General features: G+C 42.9%; 1 protein-coding gene across 4 annotated transcripts in view; it reads right to left on the bottom strand.

Annotated features, from left to right (window-relative positions):
• EVL (Enah/Vasp-like) overlaps positions 1–20486 on the bottom strand; it is a 224882-nt gene that overhangs the window by 107882 nt on the left and 96514 nt on the right. For 3 of the 4 annotated variants that reach the window (XM_073349640.1, XM_073349638.1, XM_073349641.1), the window contains exon 2: positions 863–1031. In XM_073349640.1, coding sequence (XP_073205741.1) covers positions 863–1031 — 169 coding nt within the window. Of the gene's footprint in view, positions 1–862; positions 1032–17761; positions 17919–20486 lie in introns of those variants that run through there. The other variant, XM_073349639.1, reaches the window with a different exon arrangement.

Below are 20486 nucleotides of genomic sequence, written 5' to 3'. Positions count from 1 at the left end.
TTCCATCCACAGTTCGCTTTTCAAAGCAGAGTAGTAAGCATCATTACATTTTACAAAAGGCAGACACTGAGACAGAGAAGTTAAGTGACATGTCCTATCACACAAGTGAATGACAGGGCCAGGACTCTGGACTCCCAGGCTCTTGTTCTAAAATGTAAAGTGGGAGTAATTCATTGATTTAACAGTTTACAGAATCATGTGATTTGTTCACTTGAATGTGAATATTACATTTAGAATGAGACATCTACTTATAGTTCCTGGGAACAAATGCTTTCACACTTCAGCCTGACACACCTGATACTGCTGCTGACAGTGCCCCCGTATCATACTGATAGCCATTGACTAGGGAGCAGAGTCTGAACTCAGTTTTGATGGTGTAAATCCCACATAGCTCCATTTATGCTATTGTAAATGAGATCAGAATATGTGCCTAGGTTTTTAAAATGCAATATGAGAACTTAGTTACTCATCACAAGAAGGCAGGAGTCACAGGGAGAGTGAATGATCTCTTATTTGTCAGGAATACTAGAAGTTTGTACCATGAATGGAGCAGTAAAGAGCAGTTGGGGAGTAGCAGGGAGCAAAGCCTTCAGTAGAAAACAGGGATAATAAAATGGAGCAGAAAACACACAAATTCTTCCATGCCTAATGTTCAATGAGATTTCTCTCTCACGTAAAGGACAAACAACAAGCTATAATAAATAGAGGTACAGCCCTGGATCAAGAAATCACACAGGACATGGCTTTATGGAACAGAGTATAAATGTATATACCCTTTGTAGGAGTAGGATTAATTATATAACTGATTACATCTTTAGAAATCAAAGGATATGTACAGGACACAAAAGACATAGTTACTCACTTGTTGATCTTGTAGTTTAACTCCAACTACTCTAAAGGTGTTACTGGCAGTGTTGTGGTATATGTTGATTCTGCTGAATCCCTGCTGTCCAGGCTTTATTGGCACCCATTTCTTACTGGTATCATCATAGACCATAACTGAAGCCCGGGCTTGGCAAATACTCTGTTCGCTGGAGAACAAAAGTAACACAACCATAAAATACAGTAAATGTGTGGTTTATTGCAAACTATTCTGAGGAAAACACAATGATCAAATACATTTAAACCATACATTGCATGTCCGGTCTATTAACCTCAGAAGACTGGCATTTTGCATTGTGCCTGCCAAATTAATGTTTTAATGGTTAAATGTGTGTGTAAACACATATACACACACACTCTTCAGTGTTACTTTTCTTGACTTTTTTTTTTAATCTTGCACACCAATACTAGGACCTAAGTGGAAACTTAATTCACAAACACTTTAAGATAGGGAACCAAAAGCATTAATGCTCTATTTAATTTGCACCTGTTGACAAGTGAGGCCTTTCATATCTGCTTTGACATTATTAATATGTTGTAGCTCATTGGCAAATTAATTGGAGTAAAGTTTAGACACACAATTTAAACGGGAAGCAAGTGGGCCCTCAAACCAAAAGCCCTGTTAGGTAAACTGAAGAAATCAATTACACTAATCTAGCTAATGTCTGTAATACTCAGAACTTGATGACACATTTAGAAGTCCCAGAATACACTGTAGAAGATACACAGGCTCTTTAAAAAACAGTTTTACTTCAGCTTACTAGCAAAGAAGGAAAGATCAAGGGGTTGGGGAGATGCAATTCAATTACTGAAATAATTGCCTTTCTGAAGTAGCCCAAAATGTTAAGAAATACAAGATTACATTAAAAAAATCAGAATATCTGGATTCACGTATTTCAGTTATTTTCAACCTGAGCTAAAGATGTGAAGAACAATTTTAAATAAATGTAGATAATGACACATGAATGACAACATGAGTTTTCTGGGGGAACTGTGGTTGGAAGATTTCCCCAACTAAAGAAATATAACAGAGGTTGCTTTTTTTCTGAACTTTATCTAAGTTTTTTATATTTTTTATTTTTTAGTACTAGCAGAGGTGCTGGAACAATTTGTATAGTGGGGGTGTGAGAACCATTGAACCAAACTGTAAACCCCATATATGATGGAAACCACTTCAAGCCAAGTAGTGAGGCAGAACCCCCAGCACTTCTAGTTCTAGCACCTATGAGTACTAGTGTGTATTTGCAGTTTTAAGCAACAAAAGTATCTTGTTAAAGTGCATAATCATTATAAAGTAGTTACTGTAAATGTTTATTTTTGTTCTGTAATTTCACATGAGTTTATTATTTCCCTCCCACTGAAATTTATTCTTTGAATAACAGCTCTCTCAGACAAACAGTGCACTCCTCCAGATTACTGTAAAAATACATATTTCATATGAAACAGATATCATTGGGTATATAACTGAGGTCACACGAACACAGAACATAATACTCAACATCCATCACTGACATTTTTGGACTGTCAACCAGTATTTCAACTATTGCTACTCTGAATTCCCAGCAGTTGCACACACTAGGACTACTCTCACGAGAAATGGGTAAATGCTCAAAATTTCTGTGATCCAAGATCTGGGCCCTCATCCTGCACACAACTGTAGGTTTGCGTGAGTAACCAGTGCAAGATCAGGCCTATGGCCTTTTAAAAATATAAATGAAATTGTAATGGTTTATGTCCAGCATAAGTCCTGAGCTCATGACAACCCTAATAATTTTATAGCTACATACCTCTTCATACATAGATCTCTTTCTTAGTTTAGGATGAGCGGATGGTAAAGTATTTTCAAGTATCTAATGAAAAGCAGTAACGCTTGAAGAGTGGTCTCATTAATCTTTAAAAAAAACAAGCAAAGAAACAAATAATAACCAGAAAAAACTTCAATCCTCTCTTGTGCCATCAAAAGGTAGAAAGAGAGAGATTCATTGTTGTCATTTCTACCTGAGAGAGATGCTCAGACATGATGCTGATAAGTATGATAGATAGTCAGAGACAGACAGTACGCTCTATATTGACAGACAATCCATTAATTATCCTAAAGCTAAGAAATCCAGAATAATAGGCTATTATTACTTAACAGCATGAAAATCGGTAGGGTATGTTACTGGAGCATATAAGAGAAGGAGCTTGTATAGTCTGAAATATTAACGCTAGTATTCTTTATGTATGTACTTTAGGTCTCTTATAAAGGATATGCCCATGTCCATCCACCTGTTGTCTTGTTATATGGGAAAGGGAATGACTTTTTATTACCAATATTTTTCATTATAGTACAATGGGGCCGAATTCCTTTAGGGCCTTTAAGCACAACAACAACAACTTGGTCAAACCTCTTGGCAGAGTAATCATAAAACATCAGCTGTCTGAAAGGTTTTTCTGAAAAGTACAATTCAACTTCTGATGTTTTTAGGGGAGGATAGGTCATACTACAAAATGGAGCTCATGGCCCTGCCCCTACCCCACTCTCTCATTATAACGCATATGTTTGCTTATAAAAAAAAACCCAGCTGTTTGATTAACTATAGGCCAAACTAAGACAGGGCTGAGTACCTGCTGATCATAAGCGACTCTCCCTGGAGTCAGTGAATGTTTAGGACATCAAGAACAGGCTGCTTCAGAGTAAAGTACGTTTGCTTTCAACAGCCAAATACGGTGTCCTCCATGATGTCAACTGCACATCTGCGCCCTTATTCATACTGATGAGAGCTGGTCAGAGAAATTTTGACCAAACCATACTGCATCCAAATTAAAATGCTTTGCAAAATCAAGTCGATTTTACTGGAATTTTCTTTTGGAAGAAAACCAGGGAAAAAAGTTTGGACGATACTGAAAGGTCCAGTTTTTAATATTTTCAGATTGAAATGTTTTCATTTATTTCTTTTGAAATTAGTTTTCATTTTGAACTTTTGTGCTATATTATATACTACCATATATTCTAATAAATGCAAAATTTTAAGAAGTTAAAATCAAAACAGAACAATTATGTCAAAACAAAACAGCATGCTCGACAAAAAATGATTTTTTATTTTACTTTTCCTTCACAAAGAATTTATCAATTTTTGGTTTTCATTCTGATTTGGAATGAAGCTAAATTTCAAAATTGCAAAATCCTTCATTAAATGGAACCCCTGCCCTCCACATAGCTCTTATATTGACATTTTGTGACTAAACAAAACCCCCAAATCTTTGCACTATTCTTTTTGAAGGTGCGCATGTGCATTACAGCAGCATTTCCCCAAGTCAGATTTAGTAGCTGAGGCATTTTAATTAACTCTCCTATAACACAAAATATCAGGCGCAATTCCTGCTTCCCCTGAAGTCAATGGGAGTTTTTAACCATTAACTTCAACAGGAACAGGATCAGATCCATTACTTGGCCTCCACTGAAATAACAGAAAGCAACATAAAAGAAGACAAACAATGCAAGAAAAACCACTCTTTGCGAAGTCCTTCATTATCTTGCAAACCCTATAGTCCCTCCCAGGACCTGACTGTAGCCTACAGTCTCTCACCTTGAACTAAGAGGCACCTCTATATGCCTAAATTCTACTTTCTCACTTTACCCACGCGACTGCTATAGTAACTTCCCACCAAATACCGCATCAAATGTCCGATCCAATACCCATTGAAATCCATGGGAATCTTTCTACTGAGCTCAGTGTGAACTAGAATGGGTTATTACATTGTTTTATACCTAAACCAGATAATGATAATCTCATGTTGCTACCAGGGAAGTTTCCCCTGCTATTTTTCTGGGCCATAAGTCGTTGTTAATGCTGTGAGGCAGGGGAATGCACTGCAGGCATACAGTAACACTTTATATCATATGACTATGAATAGCCTATGTTCTCTCTCTCTTAAAACAGTATGGATCATATCAGCATTTGTATTTAGTCATGGTTTAACAACCACAACTTTGAAATTTATACATAAATTTCCTGATGTATCTAAAAAAATATGATTACTGAGAATAGAGATATTCTGTAGCAGATCCAATTCGCTATTTCGTTACACATAACATTCAAAATGTAATTAATTTCTGTATTGATTTTTTAATTATATTACATTGCATTAACATGCAAGGTATCCGACTCCACTGTTGCCAGCCTGGATTTCCATTATAGTCGAGTGAACATGAGGAGGATAAAACATGGGTCTAATTTAGGGTTGCCAATCAACTGCACAAAACTGAACACCCTTGCACCACCCTGCCCTGCCCCAAGGCCCCACCTCTGCCCCGCCCCTTCTCTGAGGCCACACCCCCACTCACTCCAACCCCCCTCCCTCAGTCGCGTGCTCTCTCCCACCCTCACTCACTTTCATTGGGCTGGGGCAGGGAGTTGGAGTGCGGGAGCGGGTCACGGTTCCAGCTGGGGGTGCGGGCTCTAGGGATGAGGGGTTTGGAGTGTGGGGGGGGCCTCTGGGCTGGGGCCGAGGGGTTTGGAGAGCGGGCTCAGGGTTGGGGTCTGGGAGGAGGTTTGGGGTGTGGGCTCCAGGAGTTTGGGTGTGGTTTTTTTGTAATGTTAGAACCACATTTATGACGAGCTATCAGGCTTTCTTGTCTGGCGGCTGACTGCTCTGGTTAGCTTAACAAAGAGAAGGTTATGGGGTGACTTGGTTACTGTCTGTGAGTATCTACATGGGGAACAAATATTTAGTAATGGGCTCTTCAATCTCGCAGAGAAAGGTATCATGTGAAACAATGGTTGGAAGTTGAAGTGAGAGAAATTCAGACTGGAAATAAGGCGTACAGCGGAGTTGCATCTTACACGAGGGTTAGGTTCTAAAGTCAGCGCGTAAGGCAAAAATCGCATATGGTCAAAATTACCCTTGAAAATCCCTTAAATCGCCCATAAAGTACAGTATCCTGTACATGGTTTTGTGTATACAACCCTGTACAGTAATATGTATAAATATATAACGTATACAAGAATGTACAGTATATAATAAAGAGTACATATGCAAAATATAATTTTACAGTACTGTATTTTTAATTACAGGGGGTAGTCAGGGCTTGATGTCGATCCAGGATACAGAGGTGACGGAGAGCTTGGGTGACGGAGAGCGAGTCGTAGAAGAAGTGGTTGACTCTGGTTCAGCTCAAGAAGTTGATTGTGTAGGCTCATCTGCTGCTGGTTGTTTTTCCTTGAAAAACATGGTGATCGGCAACTGTCGCTGTTGTGTCTTGAGCGTCTCAAATGTTTCTTGATACAGTCTCAAATCGTCCGTAATACTATGTGTGATTTTGAGGCTTCGTTCCATAGAGGGATCATATTCAGAAATTAAATCATTCACGTGTTTCGCTGCTTGGAACACTTCAGCAAATTTATGAAGATTCCAACTTGCTGGCTCTTCCTGTTCATCGTCATCATCTTCGTCTTCTGTAGACTATTTTATCAGTTCCTCTAACTCTTCGTTAGTCAATGTTTCTCTATGGCTCTCAATTAATTCTTCAATTTCTTCCTCAAGGATGTCAACAAAACCATCACCATCCACTTGCCTGGCCACCTGAACGATGCATTTCACTTGTCAATGGTTGGGAAACCCTTAAAATCATTCACACATTCTTTCCATAGGTTTCACCAACATGCATTGACTGTTTCAGGCTTGATTGCATCACTTATATTAAACAAGCAATGGATGCAATCGGCAATGTTGAAGGACTTCCAACACTCCATCACATTATGATTGGGATCAGCATCCATAGTGCTACGTATCCATGAGAACGTAAGCCTCGTGTATGTGGCCTTGAAACAGTGAATCACGCCTTGGTCAAGAGGTTCGAGGATGGAGGTGGTATTGGGGGGGGAGAAAGAAGACTTCAATGTCGTTATGTGCAAACCGGAGTGCCGCAGAGTGGCCAAGAGCACTGTCTACGATCAGCAACACTTTAAAGTCAAGTCCTTTCTCTTCGAGGTACCGCTTGACCTCTGGAATGAAGCACTTGTGGAACCAATCCAGAAATAACGCTGCCGTCACCCAAGCCTTTTTATTTGATTGCCAGAACACAGGCAAGGGATTTTTGTTCTTGCCTTTTAGGGCACAGGGATTTGCAGTTCTGTAGGGCAAGCCCAGCTTTATTAAATACCCAGCCACATTGCCACAAAACAACAGTCACATGGTCTTTAGCTGCTTTCAAGCCAGGGGCCTGTCTTTCTGATTTCAAAGTGTAAGTGCAGTTGGGCATTTTTTTCTTCTATGATTTTCTTTAATTGTTCGGGGTAGGCTTTTGCTGCCTCTTCATTGACAGATGCAGCTTCACCAGTAGTCTGCACATTTTTGAGGTTGAAGCGGTTCCTAAAACTGTTAAGCCAACCTTGGCTGGCTTTGAATTCCTTCCCATCAGAAGGCTGTCCCTCTTTGGGGGGAGGTTTGAACAGCGCGTAGAGGCTAAGAGCCTTTTCTTGCAACGTGTTGCCATCGATAGGCACACGTTTATGGTTCATGTCTTCCAGCCATAAGTTTAATGCCTTTTCAGTCTTCACTAAAGTCTTATCATGCACCTGGCTCATCACCTTAGCGGTTACTGGAGCACTTGATGCCACGGCTTGACAAATTTCTCTCTCTCAAATCTTGATGGCATGGATGCTAGATTCGTTGCGGCCATATTTACATGCCATGTTGGAGACCGACATACTGTCTCTCAATAAGTCCAACACAGCCAGTTTTTCCTCCAGCATTGGAACAGATCACTGTTTCTTCGGTTGTGTACCAGATGAAGTAGTTGGCTTGCGTTTAGGGGCCATGTTGTACGAAAAATACGTACAGTATTTTAAAAACTAGAATCACACTCAGCATGGCGAGATGCTCACACTATGAGAGGTACGCGGGAACTGAGACTGACTGAGGGAACAGCAAATTCACATCTCCCATCTCACGCTTACTCTGGGGCATATACTCATTGAGTGGAATGGTGGGTGGAATCGCCCGCACTATTTACAGGTATCTTGTTATTTTTCTTTTTTTTTTTGCTGAATGCGTATAGTTGAATTCATGTAAGTTAAATGCGCATATGATGCGACTCACCTGGACATTTTTGACAGTGAGGGTAATTAACCATTGGAACAATTTACCGAGGATCACGGTGCATTCTCCACCACTGACAATTTTAATATCAAGTTTGAATGTTTTGCTAAAAGATATGCTCTCGGAATAATTTTGGAAAAGTTCTATGACCTGTGTTATACAGGAAGTCAGACTAGATTATCACAATGGTTCCTTCTGGCCTTGGAATCTATGAAACAATGAGTTAAGATATAATTTCTTCCTGATGGTTTGTCTTCCCTGAAAACTAACACATGTAATCTGGAACATTCAAAGATAAAGGCTCATTTACCAGCATTGCTAACATCTTACCTACTGTAGGATATGTGATATGTTTCCAGGGTTGCTGTGGAGGACGTAGGAGTTGTTCTTGAAGGTCCTGATCCTGTTAGGTGCGAATGGCCCTCCACTGCCAGTGATATCAAAGGATACAGAGCACCTTTCATTAGGTGCTGGTCCACAGAAAAGCCTTTGGAATGGGTCTGAGCTAACCTTCCATACAGGAGTGGGGATATGCAGACATAGATGAACCCCTCCATGCACGGATCTCATTAATTTACATATTATTAGAGGGCTAGATTTTGATATCTTTACGCTCACATATAGCAGCTTCTTACTGCACAAGAAATACTGACTTCAATTGGGTTATTTGTTCACTAAGGTTGTATATTTCACAGTTAAGGGCACCAAAAGATAATTCAATAAAGTCTCCCAACAACATTGCAGGAAATTGCCATATCTGTCACATTATTCAACATGAGTAAGGGTATCAGAATGTGGCCTAAATTTATTTAAAATCTGAGTACTTTTGTGTAAGTAAAGCAACCATGGAATATACTTGCAAAGCTACTTTAGACAATATCTCTCAAAGATATCTGTATTTTCAACATATTTAAAGTACTGTGCCATAGGATAGAACAAGAGAATTCTAGATCATTTAAGGCGTGTAGCTGGGGCAGTAATAAAAATTGTTTAAATGGCGTAAGTGTTTGATTGAGATGTAATATTAATGAAACCCACTGAACAGATTGGATTGATGTCATGGCATTAATTGTTAATTTGCATTCTGGTTATTGTAGAATTACCCTCTATAATATTAAAAAAAATGTAATAATTCAGAAAACATCCATGGTAGCATGAATGCATGTGAAATATGTTGCTCTTTTTTATGCAAGCTGAAAAATAAAATGTTCTGTTGATTCACAGGGAAAAAGTTGTGAAGGCAAATGAGTTTTCCTGCAATGTACACGATCCTTTAGGGAGAAGTCATGCCACTGTGTTTTGTGTAGCCCTGCCCTACAGTTGTAGTAGGGTTGTTGGGGTTTTTTTACCCATAATTTACTATGAACTGAGCTGAGACAATCAAATGTATTTCTCTTAAGGCCCATGGCTGGATATAAACACTCCCTTATGAGAAAAGTACTGAAATATTCTACTGTAATGGTCTAAAACACTGCAGCTTACAGTAGAGATACTGCAGTGTATTACTGCAGGATCTCTGCAGGGCCATTACTGTACAATACTGCAGGTTTTTTTTTTAAAGGGACAATCTTAAAAATGAAATAATTTAACCTCTGAATTACTTAGGCTCAGATCACCCTTTTCTATGTAAAAAACAGTAAAAAGGAAAAACTGATCTCCAAATATAAGGTTATTTGAACTACTATACTATGCTGAACTGATTTTAACAATAGTATTTAATTTTAATACGAAAATAATTTTATTATTATTTCAACAGAAACACAGACACCAATTAAGCTAGGTCAGCTGCACTTTTCATCCACAGATCTCAAAGCACTATAGAAATTATGGTAAATATAATTATCCTCATTTACACTGGGGTACCTGAGGTACAGGCCAGGGATAGAATCCCCCCCTCAGATAACTCCATCCAAGGATTTAAATTTAAAAAAAACCCAACCTCCTCACCTCGCAAAAAAATAAAATAAAATGCAGAATATGATATTTGCTGCCAGCGCATTGTTCACTTGTCTGTCTTGTCTACTTAGGCCTTGTCTTTATTGCAGTTTTAGGTTAAATTAGCCACACTCAAGTTAACTACTTGAGTTAGCCTTGTTCGATGTCATGAATTAGGGCTGGTAGCTGAGCCTGGAACCAGCTAGCTCTACCTACCTAGATAAGGATTGAGAGCTGAATAAGAGTTGGCTTGCAGCAGAATCACCTGATTGGCTAAGCCACCCAATTGGCTAGAAGAACAAAGAGGCATGCTCTTAAGCCCAGCAGCAGTATTAGGCCAATGGCAGCTCAAGTATTCACCCACGTTTGCATTAGGTCCTTTGCCTGCTTGTTCCCATGCTCACTCCAGCCTTTTTCCTGCCTTGTTCCAGCCCCACTCCTGTCCTGGATCCAGCCTTTCCCCTGCTTTGCCACTTCAGATAACCTGGCTTTAAACCTTGTCTCTGACTTCACCCTGACCTTTGGCTCTGGACTCTGACTCCAGCTCTGACCCTGGTTTCCTATCCCTGACTGCCAACTCTTGATCCAGTCACTAGGCCCGACTGCCCACATTCCGGTCAGTGACGCTTAAGTGAGAACATTTGCACAGACTGATTGAATTAACAGCAGAGAAGCTAAGTTCCCACTCGATTACTAGCTCAATTATCAGCAGCATGGGAGCTGCAACCCCAACCTCCTCTTAGGCCAGCTAGCTCGAGTTTAAAGCACCACCTACTTTGTGGTAGAGAACCGTGAAAGGAAGTCGGGTAGGGTAAGTGTCTTTGTTGGATGGAAAAAAGGGAAAACCACAGGAAAAATTAAGAGACAAGGCTTTATTGTAAGGGACATTTTAGGCAAACACCATTTCCTCTAGCACATCATGTATTTTTCTCTTAAGTGTATACTTCCACTGCCCTCAGATATACAATGCAATTATTATAAGCTTCAATTTAATGTTTAAAATGGTACTTACTATCAGTTTTAATACAATTCAATACATCTTCAAATAAGGGATGGGTGTCACCCTAAAGAGACAAATCAAAGAAATAAGGGATGATCCCTTAAAATAAGGGATCAGTGGTCACCTGAGAGTCGAGTTAGAGGCAACACTTAATTTACCTTGAGTTAATACTGCAGTGAAGACAAGCCTTTTGATTGTAAGCTCTTCAGTGTAGAGACTGTCTCTTATTCTATGTTTGTACAGTGGCTAGCACAATGGAGCCCTGTTCTTGGTTGACTCCTGGAGACTACCATAAGAAAGATGACTAATAATAATCACAACCCATGTCTCTTGACTTCCAGTTCAGTGCCCTATGTAATGGACCACATCCTCTATAGCAGCAGTTAGAACCATGTTCATTGTAAAGGTTACCAAAGATAATGTAAGCCATACTAGAATTGTGACGAAAGAGAATGTAAAATGCTTATGTGGAGAACAAGGAGATATCTGTATTATTTTTTATGAATATCAGTTGCATTTCAATTTACCTGTTTGATATTTTTCTGCATAACTGCATGGAATTAAAGGAACCTTTCCCAGGCTGGAACCTAAGATCAAAGGAGCACTAAACCATTAAAGACACCAGCATAGAGAGAAGGGGAGGTGAGCAGGCAGCTGCTGCTGGAGCTTGCAAGCAAGGAATATAGTTAGGTAAGACCAGGTGGATAGGCCTTCTGTTGTTAGCCTCTTTCTCTGCTTGCTATGTACCTTCGGGTTAATAAATAACCCTTTGTTTTGAAGAAGCTGTTTTTGAGTCTCTTTAAATCAGCAACTGCTCAGAGGCTCCCAGGTGCCAAACCCAGTTGGGTCTGTCATGCTAACTGTTTCACAGGGGAGCTGCAGCCCAGAGATCCAGTCTAAGAACACTGGGGCCACGTAATTCCACCCAGGAGGCGTGCACTTGAGAGGGACTAAAAGGAGCTAAACCACAGCTCACCCTGTAACCATGATAGCTGATCATAGCCTTTATTGGGCCATGGAACTCACTCCCACAAAAGATTATAGTGACCATGGAACTAACCAATTTCAGAACTAAAGGCTGCATCCTGCACAGTGTTGAGCACTCGGACCCCGATCCAGCAAAGTACTGGAGCATGTGAGTAGTACCACTGAAGCCCATACTGGATCTCAGACTTACACAAAACTCAGTTAGTCTCTAAGGTGCCACAAGTCCTCCTTTTCTTTTTGCGAAAACTCAGTCCGTTTCCCTGGAGCAGATCCTCAGCTGGTGTAAACAGCCATAGCTCCACTGACTTGATATTTCACAAAAGCTAAGAATATGCCTCACTTTTTAAAATGAGGATGCTAATAATTACTTAGTTATCCTCATTAACTAAGGAGTTTTTGTAAAGTTGTTTGAAGTTGCAAACTGCTAGTTAGTGAACATTTTCCTAAACTTTTGTTTTCATTTTGTTTATCAAAACTTGGTTTGTACTATTTTTCTTCTCACCAGCCTGATCGTTATTATTGATATCAGAAGTTATTTGGGTGGTCAAGGACTTGTTCTACCTTGCAACAAATCCACTTCACAAGGAAAAATTACAAAAGCCCTCTACAATATGTTTTTAACATATTGTACTTTTTACAGGAAGTCGCATTTGTGTGGTTAAACCTGCTGTGCAAGTAGTAGCTGGGTTCACATGCTGATATAATTCATCCGACATTACCTTTAAAAAAACCTATGTAAATAAGAAATTGTACATAATGAGAAGTATGGCTAGTGTGATATACGAACATTAACCTCAGAGGTTAACAAGATACAAAGGTAGAGACCACATTGCTGCAGCAGCTGGGGTCAGCTGCAAACTCTAATGGACTATTCTGCTAAACAGAATTATTTCAATGATTAGGGTGGGAAGAAAATATTTTTTAATTAGATGTAATTATTTAAAGAAATGGCCATTTATGGAGTGGCACCATATTTGCAGTTTTTGTCCAACCTACTTATTCAAATAGAGCTTAAAAATACCTCTAGAAACTTCAGAGCAAAAAAGCATTCAGTCAAGTTACTACAAGCAAAACATTTCCCATATTTGGCATCTTAGCATTTGCTGCAGATATGACTAGGTCGCTAATTTTGTCCTGCCATACAATCTACCACTTCTACTTCCTGTCCGAAGTCAGCATCACTTCTGGAGGATCCTCTACCACAGGGGAGGGCAAACTGTGGCCTGCAGGCCAGATCCGGCCCATCAGGGCTTTCAATTTGGTCCACGGGATGTGGCGCAGCGGGGCTAAGGCAGGCTCCCTGCCTGCCCTGGCCCCGCACCGCTCCCAGAAGTGCCCGGCACCATGTCCCTGCAGCCCCTGGGGGAGGAGGGGCAGAAGGCTCTATGCACTGCCCTCGCCTGCAGGCACCGCCCCCCGCAGCTCCCATTGTCCGGGAACAGGGAACCGTGGCCAATGGGAACTTCAGGGGTGGTACATGCAGGCAAGGGCAGCATGCAGTGGTGCCGCCTGCCCCACCCCACCCACAGGAGTCACTGCCAGATATTCTGGCAACTTCTGGGAGCAGCGCGTGGCTAGGGCAGGCAGGGAGCCTTCCTTAGCCCCACTGTGCGCTGTTGCTATCCCAGAACTGCTCGAGGTAAACGACACGGGGCCAGAGCCCACACCCTGAACCCTTCCTGCACCCCACACCCCAACCCCCTGCCTTGATTCCCCACCTGCACCATAACCCTTTGCCCTGAGCCCCTTCCTGCACACCGCACCCCCTCCCGCACCCCAACCCCCTGCCCTACATTCATGGCCCTGCATACAATTTCCCCACCCAGATGTGGCTCTCGGGCCAAAAAGTTTGCTCACCCCTGCTCTACCAGATACCAAGCGAGGCAGGACTCTGCTCCTGCATTAGAGCAGCAGTGGGAACAAGTGGAAAACTCCCTTGACCAAAACTGTTGTGAAGGTTGAGGGCATTTAGCCACCGGCCCAACTAAGGGGGAGGCATGGTCTCTCATCCCCCCTATGACCCAATGCACGGAAGGATCTGCTCAGGTCACACCACCTTTTATGATCCCTTCTCTAATGCACTCTGAAGTCTGGTGAACAGGAGGCAAGCTATGCCCCAGCCTCCTTTCCACCGCCTTTGATGTGCATCGAGGGATTGTAATTGTGGCTGGCCCTTGGATGAGCTGTCAAAGGGGGAAGATCCATCCACACTGTGCATCTGCCTATAGCCATTCACAGCCTTGCCCTTAAATTGCTTCTTTGTTAAAACTCCCATGTCTCTATATAATATCTTAAATCCAAAGATACCAATAACAAAAATTACAACAATCCTGTACTCAGTGGTTCTCAAACTTTTGTACTGGTGACCCCTTTCACATAGCAAGCCTCTGAGTGCGACCGCCCCTTATAAGTCAAAAATACTTTTTAATATATTTAACACCATTATAAATGCCGGAGGCAAAGCGGGGTTTGGGGTAGGGGCTGACAGTTCGCGACCCCCCATGTAATAACCTTGCAACCCCTGAGGAGTCCCGACCCCCAGTTTGAGAACCCCTACACACACACACACACACATTATATATATATATCTCATCTTTCATCCATACATCTCAAAAAGGCTTGATGTTGTTAATGAATTAAGCCTCAGAACATGCCTGACAGATAAGGAAGTAGTTTACAGAGAAGGTTTGTGTGACTAACAAGCACGATGCCAACTACTATGTGTTGTTATAAAAGAACAGGGTTCAGAAGTTGCTCTTTATGCTGATGGTGTTCCCCTTAATTGATTTCTCCTTTCTGAGGTTATTAAAACACTATATTGAGTAATGTGTGAAGACATCCATGTAGACTTGTGAGCTGGAAACCAAAGAAGAGACAAGTCATAGAGAATCCAGATTTTACACTGAGAGTCCAGTCCTAGTAGGCCAGGACTTTGGGGGCTTAGTCACTTCAGTGTGAAAATTCATGTAGTGTAGCCATGCTCAATAAGGCTCACAGTTATTTACTTGTAACTTGCTGCATCAAAGCACTGAGACATGACCGTGAGGTAATCTGGGATGCAAGTATAACATATGTAAAGAGACACCACAGAGTAACAGATGATTCATAGAGGTCTGATAGTAATCTCCCACCAATTCTATCCTACTATACCACTGATGTGAATGAATAGAGAATTCTGATTTGTTTATGTCTGCTACCCACATATAAATGGTGTATGAGCTGCGAGTCAGCAGCGAATCAGATCAGGGCTGATGGAGTTGCTCTGTATTTACACCAATGAAATTGGGAGCAGAATCTGGCCCCAGCACTTAGTTTATCCTGCTAAGATTTTGGGTAGTAGCTGGTGAATTCATTTTAACTCCTCTGTTTCCTGTTCTGATACATTCTTGCGAAACAGAACAATTAGCTTAAGGAAAAAAGGGTTTCAAGGCAAACTCCACTTGGGAGCACGTCAACTCAGCATCTTAAAAAAATATAAACAGCTGCTGAACAAAAGGCATCTCATACTCAGCAATTTAGTCATTAAAAAACATCACTCCTGCCAAAATAGTCAGATACATATGTAAGGGGACTGTTGCCCCCTTACTAACATTCAGTGGGGGTGTTTTAGTTGCTAGCTCCCAGTACTAAAAAGGGGGAAGGGTCTATGGGAATCAGGACCCTGAGACTGACAGCCCCCAGGAACAATGGGGAGAGGTCAATGCTCCAGGTCAGCCTGAATGACAGGGCGGGCAGGCTAATCAGGGAGTCAGGAGGTCAGGGAGGTCCTGTCCTCTGCGTGAGCTGGAATTGCCTGGGTCACACAGAGTGGGGCCGAGCTAAGGAGAAACCAGGGGCTCAAGCTGAGCTGGGGAGCAGAGCTGTGCTGGATCCAGAGGGACCAGAAAAACAGCCCAGAGAGAGCAGACCCTGTGCTGGGAGCAGAGCTGCAGCCCCAAAGCCAGAGGCACAGCCCAGAGAGAGCAGACTTGCCCTGGGAGCAGAGCTGCAGCAACCAGAGCCAGAGGGGCCAGAAAAGCAGCCCAGGAAGCAGGTCAGTGCTGGGAGCAGAGTCACAGAAGCAGCCTGCAGAGCAAACCTGTCCTGGGAGCAGAGCTGTAGCAACCAGAGGTAGAGGGGCCAAAGAAGCAGCCCAGGGAGCTGGAGGCAGAGCAGCAGCAGCTCCAGAGACCGAGTGGTGCAGCTGGGGCTGGAGCAGTCTGGAGCTGGGGGTGGTGAGCAGCTGGGGAGAGCGAGGGGGACCCTGGGGCAGCAGGCTCAGCACAGGGAGACGCCTCAGCCATGGGGCTCTGCAGGCCAGGCTTGGATCGTAACCCCGACAGGGCGGGGGCAACACTGGGAAGAAGGGTCCTACCACTTAGAGCCTGAGAGCATGTGGCCACCACCAGAGCAAGTGTCCAACCCACAGCGTCCCTGCAGCAAAGCCAGGGCCTGAGAAGGTGGCCTGGGACTTACCAGGAACAGACTGTGAACTGCCCTGACATTCCAGAGACACTGTTTGTGATGCTCCCTGCCACAGAGCGGGGTGATGTGTTTCCTTTAACCTTTCCCATTTTTTCTTATTCTTTTTAAATTTAATTGTTGATTAAATAACTTGCATTTGTTTTAACTTGTATGTAATGGTCAGTGGATCAGAGAAGTGTCCAATGCAGAGAGAGTACCCCGGAGTGGGGACACCCTAGCTCCTGTCCTAGGTGAGCACAGCAGGGTTGGGGGTCGAGCCCCCCAGGAATCCTGGGTCCAGCCTTGTTGGGGTTACGAGGACTCTGCCAGACAGGAGAGTGGAAGGGGAGTCCTCAAGGGCAGGGAGGCCACTGGGTAAAGGAAGTGGGAGCAAGGACTCAGATCCTTTTGCTAGCCCACTTAACCGGGGTAGTGCAGAAGCCAGGAAAGTTCCCCACAAGAGCGGAACTATTCCCCCGCTTACAGATAGGAACATGCCATACTCCAGGGCGGAAGCTTTCCTTTGACCTTCAAGCTATTTAAGCAATGTATGCACACCTCCACCCTCTCCAGCACTTCACTGATCCATTAACTCTTTAACCTACTCACTGTATCTTCCTGTAATAAAGTGCGGTACTTTATAGCATCCCACATGCCATCTTGCAAACAACCTCCACTACACACACCAAATTCTTAGAAGTAAGTATCAGGATGGTAAGCGTAGGGAAAAAAATGACACAGACTTGATTAGTCTATTACATATGCTGAGATATAAAATTGTAATGAAGTATCCTTACAAGATCAGGCCATTGCTAATGTAAACTACTTCCCTTTTTATAGAAATAAGAACAAGAAGTAACTAATTTTAGAAAATACTGAAACAACATGCACAATCAGAAACTATACTGTGAACGGAAAATGCAAATTTTAGACACCAGCTAATGCTTTCAGACAAACACTCTCAAAGCCATTGGAGTGTGTTTGAGTAGAACAACGTTTTAAACAAAGATTTTAAAAAATTCAAACATATGCAAATTACAAACATGACACTATCCATCAGGACACAGACACATGCATAACTGTACACGACACAACAAACTATATAAGGCCTTGATCCTTCAATGAGATCCACACAGGTGAATTCTTATTCCCATTCAGTTCTCAATGGGACAAATGAATCTCTGATAACTCCACTTAAATCATTTGACTTGCAACAGAGACGAATTTGGCCCAGTGAATCAAGTTCAGCACTGGAAGCCAGAATCAGAGCAATCTATTATTGCCACAAAAATCTAATTATCTTTTCATAACTGAAACACAAACCTTCTGAAAGTACAGTTTAAATAGGACATGCTATTCTTTATATTACACCATATGAATTTTGGTCAACAAAGTCATTATATATTCATGGTAGAGTCCCCAGGTACTTACCAGCTTGCCATTGAAAAAAGGATTTAGCAGAAGATTCAGAAACAATGTATTATCAATCTGTCACACGTAATTTGTGCTAAATCAGATATTCTGTTTCTTCAATTTATAGAGCGGAACAAAAACCCGACAGTAATGCAGTTTGAGAGTGTATGCATAAAGCCCTATACCCAAACAGGAAAACGGAAGTTTTACCAAAAAAGAGAGAGCAGGAAATAACACTTGGTTTAAAAAAAAGAAAAGAAAAGAAAAGAAAATTTGTTCAGTATAAAAAGATGAAAAGAAGCAATAGTCCAAGACCGAGAATATGGATTAAGATGAGATCAACTGCCATTTTTTCAACTGGTAATGTTGATATTAAAAGCATTTAATTAGTTTTTCTTGTCATGGATTCAGTGACAAAAAAAAAACAACCCAACAGAATTATTATCATTTGTGCAACACAGTCACTGTACTTGATCCTGTACAAAACACAGAGACCTTGTCTATATTGAGGGATACCTCTAATTTCAGCAGCTAGCAAAGGGGTTCTCAAACTGGGGGTCAGGACCCCTCTGGGGATTGTGAGGTTATTACATAGGGGGGGGGGTCGCAAGCTGTCAGCCTCCACCCCAAACCCTGCTTTGCCTCCAGCATTTATAGTGGTGTTAAATATATAAACAAGTGTTTTTAATTTATAAGGGGGGGGTCACACTCAGAGGCTTGCTATCTGAAAGGGGTCACCAGTACAATAGTTTGAGAACCACTGAGCTAGCATATCAGTGCAAACCCTCAGTGCAGGCAAGGAAAGTCACCAATTGCATTGGTGGAGCATATCTGCTCAAAAGAGTTGATAATCAATGCAGTCCTTACTCATGCTGAATAGTACTTATTCAGTTCTGAGTGCGTAACCTGGGGTGGTCTAAGTTGCATTAGGGACCAGGCAGGCCCCCAGACAGGTCAGAATTTGGAGAGGGAAAAGGTGGGAGTCAGCCCCCTCTTCCTTTTCCCAGCCTGTGCTACACAGCCTGTGCTTAGCCTCCTGCAACATGCAGCAGAGAATCTGGCCTGATGTAAATACTATTCCAGGTTACAACTCCTGAAGATTTTAAAAAATAAAGCTGAAGTGCAAGTGACAAGAGCAAGGAAACAAAGCTGCTTCTAGATGATAATAGAGAGCTATTTTATGACATTTTTATTTTATTTTAATTTATTTTGTCTTTTTTTTTTTTTTTTTTACTATCACAGAACTGATTTTAAAAACCTGTTCAACTGGCCCATATTGGGATCACAGTAAAACATCACAGGATGTGTGCGTGGGATTCTCAGCAGTCACTGGGAGATAGGAAAATGTCAGCAAACTATGTGACAGACCAGGGGTGGGCAACATCGGGGAATAGAAATTGTACGGTGGGCCATGAATGTTCACAAAATTGGGGTTGGGGTGCGGGCTCTGGGGTGGAGCTGGGGGATGAGGAGGGGTGGGTAGGGTAGGAGGGTGCTCTGGGCTGAGATCGAGGAGTTTGGAGAGTGGGAGGGGGATCAGGGCTGGGGCAGCGGGTTGGGGAGACACTCAGGGGGGGCAGGCTCCGAGCATCGCTTACCTCAAGTGGCTCCCGGACGCAGTGGCATGTCCTTTCTCTGGCTCCTATGCGTAGCAAGAGACGACATCCACTTAGGCCCTGTCTACACTGGCAAGTTTCCGTGCAGTAAAGCAGCTTTCTGTGCTGTAACTCCCGAGGTGTACACACTGCCAAGCCACTTAGGGCGCAGAAACTGCACAGCTGTAGCGCTGTAAAAAAGCCACCCCAACGTGAGGCGTGTGGCTTTCTGCGCTGGGGCTACAGCACTGTGGTGCCACTGTAGACACCCTGGTCGATTATACTGCTGCGACTGGACTCCGGGAGGTGTCCCACAATGCCTGTTCTCGCCTCTCTGGTCATTGGTTTGAACTCTACTGCCCTGCCCTCAGGTGACCAACCAACCATCATCCCCACCCCATAAATTCCTTTGGAATTTGAAAGTCCCCTTCCTGTTTGCTCGGTGATGTGTGCAGTGGGCTCACCGCATCTTTCCAGGTGGCAATGGCTGCACCACACAGCAGGTGATCCCCCGCTTGGAGCGATGCCGAGCTGCTGGACCTCATCAGCATTTGGGGAGAGGAGGCTGTCCAGTCCCAGCTGCACTCCAGCTGTAGGAATTATGATACCTACAGACAGATTTCACGATGCATGGCAGAAAGGGGCCAGGACCAGGATACACTGCAGTGCAGGGTCAAAGTGAAGGAGCTGTGGAACACCTACCACGAGGCGCGGGAGACAAACCGCTGCTCCGGTGCTGCGCCCACGAGCTGATAGTTCTACAAAGGGCTGGACGCGATACTTGGTGGCGATCCCACCTCCACTGCGAACGGCATTATGGATACTTCGGTGGCTCGCGTGCCAGTCAAAAGTGGATCAAGCCAGAAGAAGGAAATCTTGGACGAGGATGTGGAGGAGACCCAGAGGCAGAGGATGACTCGGAGGTCAGAGATGCATGCAACCAGGAGCTCTTTTCTACCCTGGAGGAGGCTAGCCAGTCACAACTGCCAGATGTTGGTGAAGTGGAAACAGAAGAGGAGGCCCCTGCTAAGTGGATTTGGTTTTGGGAATTGCTGAAGCGAGTTGTTGGGGGCAGGAGGGTTGCAGGAAGCAGTCTCCCACCGCATGCCTAGTCTGAGCGGTGGAACAGACTGTTGATTGACTCCCTC

Source organism: Lepidochelys kempii, chromosome 6 (assembly GCF_965140265.1).
Source record: "Lepidochelys kempii isolate rLepKem1 chromosome 6, rLepKem1.hap2, whole genome shotgun sequence".
NCBI lineage: Eukaryota > Metazoa > Chordata > Testudines > Cheloniidae > Lepidochelys > Lepidochelys kempii.
Note: the sequence above shows the minus strand (reverse complement) of the source record. Positions and strands in the feature narration are given on the sequence as shown.